This window comes from Hemibagrus wyckioides, linkage group LG21 (assembly GCF_019097595.1).
Source record: "Hemibagrus wyckioides isolate EC202008001 linkage group LG21, SWU_Hwy_1.0, whole genome shotgun sequence".
Classification (NCBI taxonomy): domain Eukaryota; kingdom Metazoa; phylum Chordata; class Actinopteri; order Siluriformes; family Bagridae; genus Hemibagrus; species Hemibagrus wyckioides.
This window is the reverse complement of record NC_080730.1, coordinates 13300559-13319529: the sequence shown is the minus strand read 5'-3', so window position 1 is coordinate 13319529 and position 18971 is coordinate 13300559. Positions and strand designations below refer to the sequence as shown.

The following is an 18971-nucleotide window of genomic DNA, read 5'->3' as shown; positions in this document are numbered from 1 at the left end:
GATATAGCTAAAAGCATTCAACAATATAGTATATTTAAGAATGACTTCATTTTGCTTACCAGCTTTTAACATTTCCTTATGTAAATAAATGTATCTCTTTTTGTATTATTATTATTATTATTTTAATTTGTTAATAAAATTCTTTTCTACTTCTATAGACACTGCAATATTTAAATAGAAAATAGGAAAGTAAAAACAAAGAAATTGTACAGGAAATGGGATAACTTCTTCAGGCTTCATTAAACTAGGCAGCAAAAGACCCCTAAATTTTAACCATTGAAAAGTAGTGAAGCATCATGCAGTTACCTCATATTTACTGCCGTCCTGCATACTCAAACGGTCCCCTTCTAACCTATTAAGGGTGGAAATGCCAAAGAATAAAGCTCACCGCATCACTGAAGTGTACCTCCTGCAGTTAATGGGGCAAAGGTCTATTTCCACAGCTCAGTATCAAAGCTAAACTATTACGACCGTCTTTCAGGAAGATGCGCTACAATGTTATAGCATGACTGCATAAAAGGCAGGGTTGCCAATTTAATGAATGAATGAATGACCCAGTCAGAGCAATTTCCTGATCAATGAGAGATAACAGCTCAAGCTGAATTTTATTACCTCACACATCATAACTCTTAAGTTCAATTTAACACAACTGGAAATGTAATTAATGAAGGAATGATACACATCTGTATGATATTAAATGTAACATTCGGTTCTCTGTTAAGCCAGATGTTTACAGACTACATTTTAAAGGCAAATTTTTTATTGGGGTCACATGCGTAAGCATTATTGATCTTTTAGTACAGTAAATGTTTTCATACGCCAACTCTATCAGATTTATACATTTTTTTTCAATAACGCTGATTTCCTTTATACTCACTTCCTCTTGTTATAGCCTGCATTTTGTCCTAATTGAATAGCTAAGCTTATTTGTTTTATGGATTTCTTTTTATGGATTAGCTATTTAAACTTGACACTGCAATCTGTATATAAAATTACAGTAACCCGTGCCAATTACATGACTTGCAGCCTATCAATCACAAGCCTGCATACATTATACCAGTACATTTACACAAACTCACAAGCTCCTGTAGGATGCACACATTATTCCGAATGAACTGGGTTTTCTTAAATACTACATTTCCTGTGTAGCTGTTCCCGCAAACAGTTTACGAAGGAATTCGATTTCTTTTTAAAATACCATCACCACGTTTGTGTTCTGTTAGGAAGAATGCCGCCTGGGTAAACAGCGTCTGAACTCCCAAGATAAATTCTGTCCCATTTAAAAACGCCATGTAAGGACAGCTGCCTTCGAAGGTTTCGTAATATTTTTAAATATGGAGGCATTGCCAAATGTGTCCTTCTTAGAAAAGGCAATTCTGTTCAACTAATGAGAGTTTTAAGTGATAATTTAAACATGGATGTAAGCATCTATATTAATGAATGCATTCGTGGGAGCAAGACTTCGATCTTTCACTAGAAAGTATAGTATGATTCTTCAATAAACATGGCAATGTCATTTGACTGATAAGAAGCTGGCTACATTTAATCTCAAACATTTTAAAGGAAAATTTTGGAAAAAAAGAATTTTAGGACTTTTTTCAGTCCAGTGGCTCTGCCTTTTCCCTGGTTTAGTGTTTGAAACAAGATTACGGGTATAATAGACAGCCAATCAGAGATCCTGAAAATTGTGACCAGAGTAGTGTACAAAACACATCAATCTCTGAGACTGAAACTAATAGCTGGTTAACTTTTAAAAGCATTGTCAAACTTATTAACGAGGCTGTCTGTCTAGAAATAATGATTACCTGACAGACCGAAATGATTAATGCTTTGTTAAGAATTTGTTTATTGTTTATCATTTTTTTGGTATGCCTATAAAAGGCTGTATCCATAATGAACTAATAACATCATTAATACATTCATAAATCATTTGGTGCTATGTTATGATTATCCATGAATATGCACCATACTTTATAGAATGGTGTTATAGCAAATGATGTTTTTTCCCATGAACATTCCAGTAAATCTATAGCATGGAAATGGCACTGGTTTAATACACATTTTAAATGTTTTATTTTACCTATGGCTCCCAAATACTACTTGGAATTTATTAGAATTAGGTTAGTCATTAAATTCAGTCGGTAAGCTAAACATGAAAAATATATACATTGAAAATGTTTAAAAAGCAAGGCATGTCTCAGTGGCTTTGTAACATACTGCACTGTCGTGAACACAACGTCTAATGTATTCTGTTAACCGCAGCTATAAAGTGTACTGCATTTCCATAAGTACCTACAGCAGTCTTAAATGCCTTAAAAATACATCGTTATGAATGTATTCACAGGTCATATGGCCCTCATAGAAAGTGTTACCATTTTTTAAACGGAGTGCATCGGACTGTGAATTTGATTACTGATTTCCCCATAAGGAGCAGGAAGGGTAATGGAATCTGGAATGGGGTAGTGAGATCACAGAAATGGGAAGTGACACCGGTTATTGGAGTAGATGTTGACTTTTTTAAGTGGTGTGTGCGTACATGTGTCTAAGACGGGGTTTCGTGGCCTTGCTACTAGACGCAGTGGGACGTTCTTGCTAACCTTTATCTTTAGATAGATTCTGTGTTTGCTGTTTAATCAGCAGCAGCAACAGTAGTGAGGTTAAACATCTAATAAATATCCCTGACTAAAACACTAGAGAAAGGCAGAGAAGTTAGCAGTAGGTATGAGCTGAAATTCAAATCTGATACACTGCAGGACAATCCCATGCAAATATCAATCATCATAAAAAGGAAATGATCCTTCAATAAATAATGATGCTTTCTGTGATGGTCTTTAAAATTCAGAGTTTGTAGAAAATTTTGTTCAGAATTTCCAACAAAAGCTGTTTGATGTCACATCCATTACCGATAAATTGCTGTGAACAAAGGTACTTGATACCAGTTGATGTGTTTTGAAAATTTGTCTGTGTTCTCCTCAAGAGGTTAAATGACAGCATAGGCAAATTGGCTTAATGATGCTAAGCGTGTTTTGTTAGCCAATGTGAGGGCAAAGTTCACATCCATAACACTCAAATTTCAACACACATAATATGCTTCATATCATAGCTCCACATGTACATCCCTTCCTTCATACATATGTGGGAGGCTGCTTAGATGGTGGTTTTAACAACCGGAAAAACACCATTGAAAAACTAAGAATCTATTTTTTTTCACGGTAGAGCAATTAATTATAGCACAAGCTACTGGTTCCAAATCCTGGGACCTGCTGCACCAGTCTGATATGGCTGTCAGAGATAGAATGATTTTAAGAAGCTGGGACAATTAGCATGAACAAAACATGGCCAATTTTTCCCATATTACTCACCATGTTATGATACCTACCACTTTTTGGCAGTTATTTAGGTTTCCAGGCAATCACAAGACAGCACTTTGCAGCTTTTACACCGACAATGTGTCCATCTTTAAGAAAAGGACATGATAAGACAGTTAGGTAAAAATGTATCATGAAATTAAATCTTAATATCAGCACATGCCCAAGCAGTAATGGATATGCATACATCTATGGACCATCCCCTCAGTAACTTTAGCTAAGTTTGATCCCTCAAGAAATACCCAGATTAGCTGCACTGACAGACCTCATGCTAATGACAGAAATAAGGGTGCAGTGAGCATGGCAGCATGATATAGCATAGAGCAGACAGGTCATGCAGAGGAAACTGAAATGGCCCCGCAGGGTTCTTAGTCAGACATCACTGAACATATTAATTAACCGAATTTCTATAACCGTAATGCAGCTCACAGATGGTAGCAGCGCTCGAGTCAAGTCGTATGTGCACGAGCTCCTGTTACCCTAAAGAACAATTTTGGGGTTTATAATTAATGGCACTGCAGATCACCCAATGAATTCTGCTATTTTAGGTTCTCCAAGAGTATTTATCACAAGGCTTGAGAAGCTATTAGACAAAGATTTTCATTTCCTCCATTTTGGTATGAAAGCAATAATAAAGCATTGATACAGTAATATTTTTAAACCAGTATTGTCAGTGCCAGCTGGTCATGAAACTGAATGGGAGGGCAAAATATCAGTAATTTGTATTAATATTAATAAACCATTAGGGTTTATTATGATGGTAATAATAAAGATATTACATAAACACATATGAAAAACAGACAGGCAGAAACATTCTCGATTGTTAATGTTACGTTTCAAGTCTGCAAATGCAGCTTATTTGTTTCCACGGAAACACTGCAAACAAAAAAATGCTGTGTATTCAAACCCCACAAATCTTACTGCTGTTTATTTGTCTTTTTATTAGATGATGTTTGCTCAGGCTATTTACTTCTAGTCTCTCCAAGAGTATTCTGAACAAGCTGAATCCCTCCACCACAACCACAGAATCTAGTCCCTTCAGAAATTTGACCTTGCTGTGACCTTGAACCTTGATTGTGGATCAGTTCCAAAATCTAGTCAGTTTATCTACTGATAATGATAATTCCTTATAAATCCTACAATCCACTGTTCACTGGTTTATGGGATATTGCTCAAAGAATAGTCTCAGATCAATGGATGCAATAATGTTTTGGATAACATTATTAAAAATTAGGGATTTTCACATCAGTTATGTTCATTGCAGCCTCTGTGCAGAAAAAAACCCAGCCATAGCCACTACTTCTGCTCATTTTAACTAAGACTATTGGTGATACTTCCAAAAAAAATATAATATATTTTAAAAGATAATCCACTTTTAAGAAATTTGTTACCAGAAAATATGATCCAGATGGCAAAATTAAGGCTTATTTTTTATGAATTTTTCCTTAAAATAGAGGGAGGGTTTAGTCCTACAAGCCCATTAAGGATTAGCAGGGCCTGAGGACTGCAGAGTCATCATGAGCAATGCCACATGACATTAGACCATAGAATCCCCCCACACACACACACTTAGTATAAAGACGTACTTGATTAAATGGTAAAGAAACGGCTTGTGCTTTAATCAAGTTTTGCTTCGACAGCACCACCAATCATAAACAGTGCCTGAGAAGGTCAGAAATAAAACACTTCAGTCTGGTGTTGGCATAAATACACCACTGGAATAAAGATGCTAAAGAAAAGGCATGCTGTATGTGCAAGAAAGAAGATGCACAAAATAAACAACAGGCATTGAGTGAAGTGAATAAACAGGATATACAAAAAGGATTGAGGGAAAATATAGGAATTTCATTACGGTAAAAAAAATACAGGAAAAAGAAACACATGATGGGAATCAGTCAGAGGCACTATATTCTTTCAACATTCTTCCATGTTGATGTTGCTGCATGTAGGTGTATGAGTATTACACAGCATTACCCCGGCTCCTGATTTCCCACTGATTAGCTCTTGTCAGTTTAGCAGGCAGAAGATTACAGACAGCCCATTAATGCCATCACATGCAATTAAAGCAATGACCTTAAATAGAAGATCAGCTAATTGAAGCACTGCAAATTGGGCCTGTAAATGCAATTACACAGTGTATCAGTACATCTCTGCATGGCGGGTACCGTGAAACAATCACACTGACGTGGTGGTGATTCATTTAAACACTAGCCTATCCTTTGTTGTTCAAATGCTCTGTGTTTATGGACATATGATTGTTTTATAATCTTATAAAGACTACTGTGCAGCCTATCAGTTTATGTGCACATTTATTTACAACACTTCTATAAATTATGTAACTGCATACATAATACCTGTATTCAGTCCTAACTCAGCTCCTGTCTTCTGCAATACTTTCACAGACCCTGACTGCTCTCTAGTGGTTTCTATGAGAAGTGCAACAAGCAGCTGAAAAAGAGAGACCAGAGAAAGCATGGGATGTTTGGAAAGATATTCTTGGGAAGCAAACTGAATAAATCATTTTGATTCAGAAAAAAGTCAAAGAGAGAGATCTTGTGTATTAATTAGTAGCACTATTTATTCAACTTAAAAACACAAAAGATGCTCATAAACATGAAATATGTTCAGAAGCAGAACTCAAACAGAACATAAAAACGTATAAACCTAAACTTCAAAAATTATGGCAGTGATTTCAGCTGAAATACGTTTTATCTTGAATACCATGTGGCATAAACAAGTAAAATACAGCATTCTCCCATGTGCAAGGACCCTTAATGGAAATGTGCTTGTACAGCCACAAGAAAGCTTTCCGTTTAAGGTTACAGGTACAGAAAATCATAAACTATCGCCCCCTGGTGGCAAGATAAATTAAAGACAGCAAAAAATCTCTAGCGGTTGAAGCCTTGTGTGATAAGAGCAATCAAATCAAGCATTCTCAACAAGCAGAGCAGACAAATTCTGCTTTTTTTTCTATAAACTGCAAATAGAGAGCAAAGTCAAGTGAGAAAAGGATAAACAAGCAACAGCGCAAACCATTTAGGAACTGCTCATCTGTGAAAAGGAAGAAGTGCAGCGGCAATGAAAAGAAGTGCTAAAACATTCTTTAAAAAAAACAAAAACAACAACAACTTCAACGAAAGTTTCAAATGTCAGAAACAAAATTATAAAACAATATTTTAAGTAAACTTTTGGCAAAATCTGTAACAATAGTCATTTAGATCACACTGAACCAAGCACACGACACAGGCTACAAGAGATAGTGGACAAGACAAAAGGCATAAAGGCACAGTGTAATAGGAAGGCCTTAATGGCACTCAGGAGATCCTCTGTTCCCCGACGTTTACACTTCAGTGATGCTTAGACTTGGCCAACTCGAGATGAGGGTGACGACAAAAAGGAATTGATTTTTCACAAAAGCCCTGGAGCAGAACTGAAACCTCTTGGCCTGTCTGATATAAAAATCTAAACATTGAGGAAACATGAAGCTTTGCTGGCTCGTCAGCTCGAAACAATGGCGCATAGACTGTTATATATTCGCACACATTTATAATAGCAGTACTTTAAGCTCACAGATATTCCGAATATTTATAGAAGTCTGTACAAAGTGCTACTCTCTCTGTGAGCCAAAAAGGGGTTCAACACTCTCCTGCAAAATACCACCGATAAATGAAAGTACAAAAAAACAAAAAAACACAATTGTGGTTCAGTCACAATTCACATGCAGAGCTCGTCTAACTACACCCCAAACAAAACTACCCCATGAAATGGGGAGATTATGTTCATAAATAAATAACTTAGATAATTCTCAGCTTACAACCCAACGCCTGGGGAATTATTCTATTACATCAGGGTGGCAAGGGCTTCTGTGCAAATGCATTAAATATATTTAAGTATGAAGTATTACCTGTTAAAGTTTGTTTTTTTTAATGCAGGAATTGGTATACTGTATTAAGTTCACACAAGTGTCAAGAAGTACCAGGCCATTTGTTGCTTTCCGCCTTCTTCACCGGAATAGGAATATGTACATTTCCTTCCATATTCTATGGAAAATGTCAGCTTCACAAGAATTTTCATTAGACAGAAGCCACCTTGTTCAGTACAATATATACACACACTGCAGGTTGCAAGGAATAAGCTAGTTACAGTTTACGCATCATTCAAGGCAAAGTGCTCTGTACAACTTAATTATGTATATTTTACATGCAAACAATTAGATATGAACAATTCTGTACAACATATGTTTGTTAATTTCACATGCAACCTGCTATTTGGTCATTATGAGCTATATGGAGCCCTCCTTAAGCTTTATCCCGGTGTGTTTTCTATACAAACCATTTCTTTAGCTGTCAGGCTACAAACATTTTGATGACCTTCTGGATGATCTGACCACAGCCAGGACATGGAGCGTGGCACTTGTGTAGCTTGCGTGCACAGGGAAAGCAGGTGAGCATGTGTGCCGTACGGCCATGAATGATGTTGCCGTCACGTGGGCGCACACGGCACAGCCTGCAGGGTTCCAGCATGACTTCACGCCCTTCTTGGCTCTCCTGGGAACCCTGGAGGACTCGGCGTGGAGCTTTACCCTTAGCGGATGCGGGCGATGCAGGTAAATCACGGGACACCCAATGTGAGGGCAGGATGACGGGGTCTGACACGGTTCTTGGGCAGTCAGGCACATCGATGCCATCATCCTCATCTTCGTCTTTAGGATCTGGGAGGTCAGGGACTGAGACAGTGTGTGCTAGGCGTGTACAGTCCTTGTACCAGTCCTTGCGCAGTGCCCAGCAACGCATGCAGTAGCGCTGTGTGGCAGAGTTAAACTTGCGGCACTCTGAACACTGCCAGGCATCCTGTAGCAAACAGAGGGGCATTAGAAGTGGGCCAAAAAAACCTTTTAAAATCCATCATGAAAAATACAAAACAACATAGTACCTGCGTGGAGATTTCAGTGTCTGTATCATCACTGAGACATTGCGAGTCATCATCCAGGTCCTCCTGCATCTATGAATACAAAGATATTTTAGCTCAGCTCAGAGTTATACTAACACACCAATAATAGAGAGGTAGTTCAATAATAGCCTCTACCTCCTTGTCCTCTTTGCTGTCCCTCCCTTGCTCCTCTTCCTCCTGAGGAGACTCGGAGTCACTGCCCTGTTCAAGTGCTGCCTCTTTCATTTCCACACTAACCTGCTCGCTCTCTGCCTCATTCAGGAACCACAGGTCATCTGTGGTATCTGACACAACAGCAGTGTCCTCCTCCTGTCCACAAAGAAGCTTCTAATCAAGTCGCTGACACACTCACTGTTCTTCTATAGGATAGTCCTACTACTAGGTTCACATGGAGTAATGAAAATATATTGAAGCAATAACACTGTACTGTATACAAGTTTCTATTTAAATATAAATACAAATAATTAGTCAGGTTTCCCCATGTATCTGGAGCATGAATACAAAGATATTTAATAATCTGTTGTGTTAAGTTGGTTGTCTTACTTGATTGGTGTGGATGTCTGTGGAGCCATTGCTCCTGCGTGTGTAATTACTGCGCAGGTTACCCAGAAACCACCAAGGCAGGCCGGACAGGTCCCATTCGTCAAGACTCACATCCAACTTTGGCCGCTTACAAGCTGACCTGGGCATCCCATCTAAAGAGTCTGTAAACAATTTTCAGGAGATACAAAACGTGTTCGATTCTTTATAGACACTTATTTGTAAAGAATAAATATATTAGACTTGTTTTAGAAACACATCTTGAGTTCTTTCCACCTTCTAGAAGCACCACCTGTACAAAAATCAGTCTAGTAAAATTGCATATTTGTCTCTTAATTCTGTCAAGTGTGTCTTTGGGGTCTTCCTCAAACTGTTGCCACAATAATGGAAACACAATTGTAGAGAATGTTTGTATGCTGTATGATTAAACATTTTCCCTTTATTGGAACTAAGGGGCCAAACCCTACCCCTGTGCACAATTTAATAAAATTTATTTGTATAGTGCTTTTAACAATGGACATTGTCTCAAAGCAGCTTTACAGCAGTATAGAAACAGACAAAATAATAAAGTTTAAAGATAAGTTACTATTTATCCCTAAAGCACAATCCATAAAGACATAGCTTGCCAGGGTTGGTAGGAAAGAACATGACAGGACTGTACAGGGCCAACTTAACACCTTTTGGATGAATTAAAAAACCCACTACTTCTCATGGGTGCCCGAGACAAACTGACACTCATGAGGAGTAAAGGCTAGCACATCTGCTGCGACAGAACAGCTGCTGCAAGCCAGGTGTTTGTGAATCATATACCTGCAGCTGGATGCACGAGAGAAGAGATGGACGCAGTGTGATCCTGGGCAATGTTCTGCTGGGAAGCCTTTGGTCCTGCAGTTCCTGTAGTTGTTACTTTGATACTACTGACGTAAATAATTTTGCAGATCAAGTACACCCCTTCTTGGCAAGAGTATTGCCTAATGACAGTGGTCTCTTTTAGCAGGATAATGTACCCTGTTGCACTTAAGAACATACAGTGATAGTTTTGTCATTGAATCACCACACTGCTTTGAACTCTTGAGTAAATAAGAGGCAGTGCTGTAAATTGATCACCACACGACAGAGTTAGATTCGTCATACAGAGCACCAGCAAGATTTAGCTGGAGAGGCTTCTGTATTGCCTGAGAACATCTGGCAGAATCTTGAATGAGAGACAAATTCAACTCAAGGGAAGCAGAGGTAGAAGAGCCATGGGGGAGCCAAAAGAGCTGTGGCAAAATCAGTTGCATAAGCAAAAGCCTGAGGCATGAGAAGAATTTAGAGATTCCACAGAAAAAAGACTTCTGGGCCGCTCCAAAGGTGTTTTTACTTGACTGTTCAGCACCTGCTAAGCTCTGCTAAGTAAGTGTGGGGAAGTGTTGTCCTCCACTGGGGATTATGTTGAGCACGTTGAGGATCTCCTTAACCTAGAGGACATGCCCTCCAAACAGGGAGAACCACTTTAAAATATGCTTTGTTTGATTTATTTGCCAATTCCTAACTGACTTCTACATGTGTATGTGCAGCACTATGTCTTGTCTGACTCCTGCAACAAGGCAATTTAATTTACAGAGCTTGGGCATCTTAAACAAATAATTAAATACATACCGTCATCTTCATCCCGTGGTCTTCGTTGAGATGAATTCTGCATGGCACAGGTACTGGCGTCACTGCAGGATGTTCCAGAACTACACATCTTGCTGGACACCTACATGGTGAAGGAAAAGCAGCATTTACTGCCAGAGGCTATGATGTGATAACAGGCAGAATAGCAGCTCCTCCACAACATGGACCTTGTTTATGTGGCTGCAGAGAACCACACACACACACACACACACACACACACACACACAAAAAGGGACAGAGGGAAAGGAAAGGGAAAAGGGGATCTATGCTTGTGGGTTTCAAATTGGCATTAAAAAACCTTCAGAAAATCAATATAGTGTTACTCTTAAAATGGACGGTTGTGTCAGGGAAAAACAAGAAGAAATTAAAAGCAAATAAAGAGGGTAAAATGATTTTTGAACTAATCTTAAGATGTTAAAAATATATTTATTGTTAATCCTGAATCAGGAGCAGGATATAAATAAATACAATATGCAGTTCAAAGGTGGCCATACCTTTCAACACCACAGGTTATTTAAGAATTTGCTTTGCCTCTTTTTTAACATGTATTGCCCTTCCCCACCCAAAAGGTGTAGCCACCACAAGCAAGTGATAAAAAGAAATAAACTGCCAGGCTTCACATACCAAACTCTCTTTTATCAGGCAAATCAGATTCTCCTGTGCGTAAACCCATGACAAATTGCCTAATATGAGTAAATGCTTGTAACGCTATAGGATAGAGGGGTGGAGGGTGGTGAAGGCCAGTGTGTGGAACAAACAGAGCTGCTATTATGCCAGAATAAGCGGCGGAGCAGAGAAGAAAACTCTGAGTGACAAACAGAGACAGGGACTCTGTTTCCCCATTGGCCATGCCCACGCTGGTGGCTTTTCCCCCCTCAAACTAAGACCACCAGGCGAAGCTGGCCTTGGGGATGTACAGAGACGGTGCCACTCTGTACACACATGACTGTTGGAGGCAGCTGCTCCTCCAGCCCTCTCATGGCAAACTGCATTTCATCTTACCAGCTAACTACAAACACTCAAAACTGTCTTTGGACTAAAACTAAAGATTTAGGTATCTAACAAAATCTGCAACTCAAATTTAGCAAAAGACGTTCTTATACAAATGACCAATCTGTTTATTATTAACATTAATGAGGATTTATATAAACAAAAAGGACAAAAGCAGAGGCTGAAACAATTGTTAAAAGCCCTGTGGTAAGATGGATTGGTTGTACCTGGGGAGGTAATATTAAGTGATAATAGAGATTAATCCAGTACAAATAGGCAATGTCTGTAGTATCTAGAAGACTGAAAATGAACAATTCCCGAGCAAATGCCTGAAATTCGCCAAACACAGAGCTTCCTCAGTAATAGTAAACCTCTTTGAATGCAATAAATAATCCAGACATAAGCATTGAGGCTATGGCTCATTAATCCGATCAAATTACTCAGACATTTTCCTGAACTGACCAAAACCCTTACAGACTACACAAGTGAACCTCCTTTGGTAAAACTAATCCATCATCAATAATGCTAGAGTGTATAGTGTGGGATAAATCAGAACCCTGAACAGGATATTTTTACTGCTTCCAAAGGCACATTTATTTTCAAAAATCTCTTTCTAAAGAACCTTCCTAAGCAATGAAGTTTCATTCAGTCTGCCTATTCTTAAACAGAGAGTCAAACTCTATTATCATGACTAGAATTTGATATTCAGCCACAAGAAAGTTGTTGCCATGAAAGGGGCAGATGAGCAGCGCTTCTCCTGTGCACCATGCTGTCGCTTTACCTGCCCGGGATCTTCACATGGAGACTGAATAGAATCCTTGCCGACTGAAACATTCTTTGCCGCGTCTGCATTTCAAATAAGACATAGTAACATACAAAACAAAAAAAAAAAAAAAACCTGCCCTTTATTAATCAAGCATACACCATTCATTCTTAGGACTGAAATAAACATCATGCCATTAGCCAGATTTGTCTGGACATAGAAAAAAAAAAACCTAATGGCATAAAAGTGAATATTTAAGCCCATATCTGAAATATATATTTTTTATAAAGACTTAAAGAAAGAAAAATGCTTAAAACTACAAAATTCCGCATGTGCATGCACACACAGACTATCACGCACACACACTCTTTCACACACTACCTGCTGAGCAAGGTGGAAATAAAAAGAAATCCAAGTTCACAGGGCAGTACAAAATGTCACTGAAAATGTCAGAGAAATAACTGTATAATTTTTTAAGATAAATATCTTCAAATAAACGAGAGACTGAATAACGGGTGCAGGCAACATACCCGAGCCATTCAAAATGAGCAAGTTCCTCTTCAGCATCTCATAGACAGGGCTGTGAAAAGGAGAACAAGTTTTTAAATGAAGAAGCCCCTGCACTATTTATAAGGCATTATATTATTTAATACCCCAGAGCTGTTAGAATGAATGTTTGATTCTGATTGGTCGAAAGGGAATGACTGTGTCTGTAACAGCAGCACTAAAAGAAGTGCCAGCAACAAGGTTATATAAAAGTGCTTATTCTAGCATGGTATCATTTCAATAGTAATGACTGACAGGGGCTTCTGTGGTGAAACACACATAAAACGAATTTATTAATAAATAGTCATTGTTTTGAGATGTTTATTTTTTGTTTTTTTAAACTTCTCCAGTTTAAAAGTCTTTGTAATACTAGGTAGTAAAGCTGCTGTACAAGTCTTTCAACATCATGAAACATAACAATAAACAAATAACAGGTAGGAATGATCTAGTGTTTGTTTTGAGGAATAAAACCCTGGGATGTGCTGTTTTTGGACAATTATCTTGCTTTGAGGTTATTGGCTTACAAAAAGCATGAACTCACCTGGGGCTTTTGACAGAAAAGCTTTCCACTTCCAGCAGCTCCCCAAGAGGATCATCTTGACAATGGACAATATGCTGCCTCTGTTTGTCATACAATTCCTTCACAATGATGTACTGGCCAAGGTAGTGCATTACCTGAAATGCAAATGTAGTGGGGTCTATGTCAAGTCCCTCTGATGACTGGCTAAACATTTTCAAGATTATAGCCCAATCTGTTCCTTTCACTTATTCAGGAGCAGACAAAGCCTAGCCAAGCAAAGCATACCATAACAGACTATTAAATCCCCAGGAGGAACAACTTTATTCAGTCTTAGTCTTCATCACCTTGAAGCATGTTACATCTTCAACAAAAAGGCAACAAGTCTCTGGCTAACACTTCAGCTATGAGTTATGTCTTGGAATACAGCCAAAAGTATATGGGCCTTTAGCAAAGTTGAAATAGCACACAATTGTACAGAATGTCTTTGTATGATGTAGCATTAATATTTTCTGTCACTGGAACTAAATGGTCCTGGCAAGGTGGCCCTCACCTCAAACCCACTCAACACCTTTGGGATGAATTCAAACACCAGGTGTTCTTCTCATGACATCTGTGCTTACTAATGCTCTTGAGCTGAATAAGCAAAACCTCACAGCTTTATTCAGAAGAACAAACACCCTGATAATGATCATGGTTTTAAAATGAGCACGCATATGCATATATATATATATATATATATATATATATATATATATATATATATATATATATATATATATATATATATAGATATATATATATGGTTAGCTGTCCACATACTTTTGGCTATATAATCTATGTAAAGAAATTATTGGAGTCTGCACTGCTGTATGTTGCTCAGCTGTTAGTTTCCACATTCCACACACCTAACATCTGTGCATGCTAATAAATCTGTCTAGTAAATAATGACCCCAGCTATGTCCTGGGTTTATGTGAACAGTGCAGCAGGTGGTTCAGAGAAAATAATGAGGTGTTGGACTAATGATCGGAAGGTTGTGAGTTCGAATCCCAGATCCACTAAGCTACCACTGTTGGGCCCCTGAGCAAGGCCATTGATCCTCAATTGCTCAGATGTATAAAATGAGATTAAAATGTAAGTCGCTCTGGATAATGGTGTCTGCTGAAAAGCCAGAAATGCATATAGAAATGTAAATAAACACCACAGAAACATGAACTACAGTTGTGGCATGCATTAGCAAAAAACATATCTAGTAAAAAGTTTTATTTTGACTGTTATTTTGGAGTTGAAGTGAAAAAGGGAAAAACCCTGATGACCAGTTTGTTCACTGCTGGCAACTTGAATGAAAACTCACAGCCCAGATGTGTGCTCTGTTGGTCCTGTGTGGATGTTCTAATGATTTTTCCATCACTGTGTAGGACAGGCTTCAGAAGATATGTTAAATGAAACTGGAGTTATGTTGTGGGCTGAGTTTAAAGCATATATACTCTGACAGGCCACCTTGGTAGAAAGACCTAGAATTAATATCCTCCCACTGGTGTTTCTAATCACAGCCCTGCTGCTGTCTGGATATTTTTTTTGAACCCAGACCTCATTCCTTAAGTCAGCGGGGAGAAGGACGTGTGCAAAAATCCTAGCAATGCTGCCACGCCTGATACGCATCCTGTCAGTGCAAGAGGATGGTTCACAACATGATGCTCCTTTTTCAACGATGCATGATAGACATGCTGATCATAGGAACAAAAGTGGCTGATCAAATGATTTAGTGAGTGTAGTACATAGCGGGTATCCATGATAAGCAGTCACACTAGTGCATTTCTCACACTGACAGCATGCAGTACCAACCTCCTTCAGAGTGAAAATCTCCTCCTGAGCTCCAGCTACCCGAAGAATCTGCAGGAGGGGAGCCTTGGGCTGGACCTGCATTACCAAGAATTATTCAGCATGCTGGATAATGATCATCAATGTCATGCTTACAAAAATATACAGCAATCTAGTCAAGCTTACCTGACTTCCTTCCCCGGGTAGCGCTCTGCATGCTGGGCTTGAAGCCGAATGCAGGGCTGATGACATGGAGTTCATCATTAGCAGGCTGGAACGGCACAAGATATCATTTTATTTCAAATTGCTCCTATTTTTTCCTTGTTAATGCACAAAATGACCACAAGAATCATTACTACACTGAAACGCACAGAGCAGCTCTCTATACAAATTACTAGCTTGTTTGTGTCATGGTAAATTAGTTAAGCGTTCACGTGAGCTGATTATTCACCTGTCATCAATGCTAGCTATAAGCTCCATTCTACGCGAGCTATTTTCCTAAAATTAATTAACCCCTGATATAAATAAAGCTTTTTAATTTTTTTTTTTAAATGCTCGTGTTATGGTCAGAGGATTAAGATATGGCCTTCAAATAATGTTTCGATATTTCTAACCGAACAGGCTAACTAAGCTATCGTTAACCAGGAACAATGCTAGCTAGCAAACAAACCCTGCTAGTTAGCGCGCTAGCTATATATCGGTCTATATCTACACAGATGTAAACACATATAAGCTTTAAATACGCAGACGAAGTAGAAAATCTCACCTTAAAATGACTAAACGATTACATCGTTGTCCCTTTTCGAGGCAGGTCCGCGTTTCTAATAAGCAGAACACTGTTTCTGTATGATGCTTCTAGCTAACAGGCGGAGGAAGTTTAGCCGCCTACTATTGACGTGGTGCGTGCTAGGGACGTGCTGAGAACCGAGCTCAGAGTCTAGCACGTTCAAAAAAAGCTGGAAACGTTCGTCTTTTCAAAGTAAAAGTCTCCTCAGAGCCGTCTGCAAGCCAGGCTTGTCCAGAAAAATGGGGTCACTTAAATCAAAATCATTCTTGAGATTGAAGTAATAGAAATATATATTTTTTCAATTCAATTCAATTTATTTGTATAGCACTTTTAACAATGGACATTGTCTCAAAGCAGCTTTACAGAAGTATGGAAACAGAGAGAGAGAGAGAGAGAGAGAGAGAGAGAGAATGAATGAATGAATGAATGAATGAATATAAATTTTATAAGTTTAAAATTAAGTTACTATTTTATCCCTATTTTTTTTATCCCTAGTAACCAAGCCTGAGGCGACGATGGCAAGGAAAAACTCCCTGAGATGATATAAGGAAGAAATCTTGAGAGGAACCAGGCTCAGAAAGGAACCCATCCTCAGTTGGGTGATGGTGGACAGTAAATAATGTAAATGTAACTAAATGATGTCATTTCTTCAGCAGCAAGCAAGATCTCTTGAGGAACTATTAGGTCAGTGTATTTACTGAGTTTATTATAGACTTTACACTAATTCTTTGTGGTCGCAAGCTGACAGATGCAACGGCAGTTTAGTGACTGTGTGATAGTCTCCAAGTGGATCTATCCACAGAAGTCCCCTGGGTCACAGGCTGGCCACACAGATCTATTCACAGCAGCAGTGAGCGTCACCAATCGACAAGACTCCAAGCAGGGGTACAGCGTCTGGATGGATCAGGCAGGTCCGGAAAGAAGGAGTGGTCACACTGGAAATTTTGACACACAGTGGTTCTTCAAGCCAACATCAAAGTTTGTTCCGACGTACTTTACAAAATCTAGTTATTTATTATTTTAAATATTGTGGAAAGAATGATATTATCCTACCTAGGACTGTAGGTTGTATTAACTGATATGAAGCAATTTAAACACAAGCAAAAATACTGAAAAAAGCCTGAAATCTTAGTAATTATATGATTATAATTATATTTTTAAACAAACCCAATAAACAAGTTTTGTGTAGATGTTATTGCTTTCACCTATCCCCCAAGATTCTGACCAATTTTTACTGCTGCATTATTGAGAGCATCTTGACAAACTCCATCACAGTGTGGTATGGCAGCTCTACAGTGTGTGAAAAGAAATTACTAAAGGGTTATGAAACTACCTGCCATTGAAGCTCTTCACCACAGCAGATGTCTGCGCATAATCCTCCAGGACTCCTCCCACCCTAGAAACTGTTCAACCGCCTTCCATCCAGGAAGATATACAGGACCATCCACACCAGAACCAGCAGGTTCAGGGCCAGTTCTTTCCCCATTGCCATAAATCTACTGAACACCACTAGGACACTCATATCTCACTACACTTCACCACCTTGCAGTTCTGCTTCACCCTGTACATTCCACTACATTTTCTCTGGATAACATAATTATAATGTACATATTGTTGATGCATAGTTTACCCCTAGTCTGTCTGTCTATCTATCTATCTATCTATCTATCTATCTATCTATCTATCTATCTATCTATCTATCTATCTATCTATCTATCTATCCACTGTTTATTATCTCTGTTACTGTTGTACATACAATGTACATAATGCTCACATTTTGCAGAAATATATAATTACTCTTTTCTTAACACTTTATCTGCTGTAAATACAACTTGCACATACTTTTCTATGCACATGCTGACAGCCTTATTTATTGATGCACATATTTACATATCTATCTGCATTTGTTCATTTGCACAACTTCTACTATTTGCACTTCTGGTAGATGATAAATTGCTATGTACCTGTACTTTGCAATGACAATAGAGTTGTAACCAGTGTCTATTTTGTTTATGAACATTCTGTAATTCCTTGCAAGTCACAGAAATCTATTTGGTAGATATGGTTCACATATTAATACAGTTGAAATTCACTATCAAGTTTCTCTATATTTTTCCCATAGCATTGTTGAACTCTCACATCAGATTAGTAAGAAGTGTTGATTGTCTGTATCAATATAATGTAGTAACACAGATGCATAAAGTTCATGACTCTGTCAGACTACTGTAGTGCTCTCTGTGCCCTCACACACACACAAACAATTTCTTATAAACTGCATTCCATATTCACTATGTTTGTGACATTCAGGGTCATCCTTGGGCTTGGACCACACTATACTGTTGACTTTCATCACTATACTGTGCACTCACTGAGCACTTTATTAGAAACACCTATATACCAACTCAATCAGTGATCTAATGAGCCAATCAGGTGGCAGCAGCACAGTGTATACAATCATGTAAATACAGAATAAGAGCTTCAGAGCTTCTCTCCACATCAAATATCATCAACAAGAGATATCCACTAACAGAATTGTCAGTTAATTGCTGATTTATGCTTTTCATACTATCCTGTGTGTAAACTCCAGGGACTGTTGTGTGTGAAAATCCCAGATTAGCAGCTTTCTGAACTCCTCAAAAGCCCATCTGCCACCAATGATCATGCCACATTCAATATCACAGAGACCACACTTTTTCCCACATTTTGATGTTTAGAGTGAACATTACCTGAAGCTGCTGGTCTGTATCTGCAGGATTTTCTGCATTGCGTTGCTGCCACGTGATTGGCTGATTAAACATTTGCATGAATGTACAGATGTTCCTAATAAAGTGCTCAGTGACTGTATAACGTTCCCCTATATTGTTTTGTTTTTGTCATGCTATTTATGCTATTCCCCAATTTATCTCTAATTGAGAGATTTAATATAATGCTTGAGTCTCCTCAGCTGAAGCTGATTCATTATTTGTGCTCAAATTACTTCTCATTTTAGATGTCAGTTGACAGATTCATGAATCAGACAGATCTTGGAT

General features: G+C 38.4%; 1 protein-coding gene across 1 annotated transcript; it reads right to left on the bottom strand.

Annotated features, from left to right (window-relative positions):
- Positions 1-5921: 5921 nt before the first annotated feature.
- On the bottom strand, positions 5922-16081 carry mdm4 (MDM4 regulator of p53). The gene is made up of 11 exons (XM_058374191.1): positions 15922-16081; positions 15342-15426; positions 15180-15254; positions 13358-13491; positions 12801-12850; positions 12289-12353; positions 10500-10599; positions 8862-9022; positions 8454-8627; positions 8301-8369; positions 5922-8218 (listed from the first exon to the last, which is right to left on the bottom strand). The coding sequence occupies exons 2-11, from the start codon at positions 15417-15419 to the stop codon at positions 7715-7717; spliced, it is 1410 nt and encodes a 469-aa protein (XP_058230174.1). The 5' UTR covers positions 15420-15426; positions 15922-16081; the 3' UTR covers positions 5922-7714.
- Between the last annotated feature and the right edge of the window lie 2890 nt (positions 16082-18971).

Coding starts and splice junctions, on each gene's coding strand:
- mdm4 (XM_058374191.1), bottom strand. CDS start 15,419: ATGATGAACTCCATGTCATCAGCCCTGCATTCGGCTTCAAGCCCAGCA. Junction 12,354..12,800: donor GCTCATTTTGAATGGCTCGG/GTATGTTGCCTG, acceptor TTTGAAATGCAG/ACGCGGCAAAGAATGTTTCA. Junction 10,600..12,288: donor CATGTGAAGATCCCGGGCAG/GTAAAGCGACAG, acceptor TTCACCATGTAG/GTGTCCAGCAAGATGTGTAG.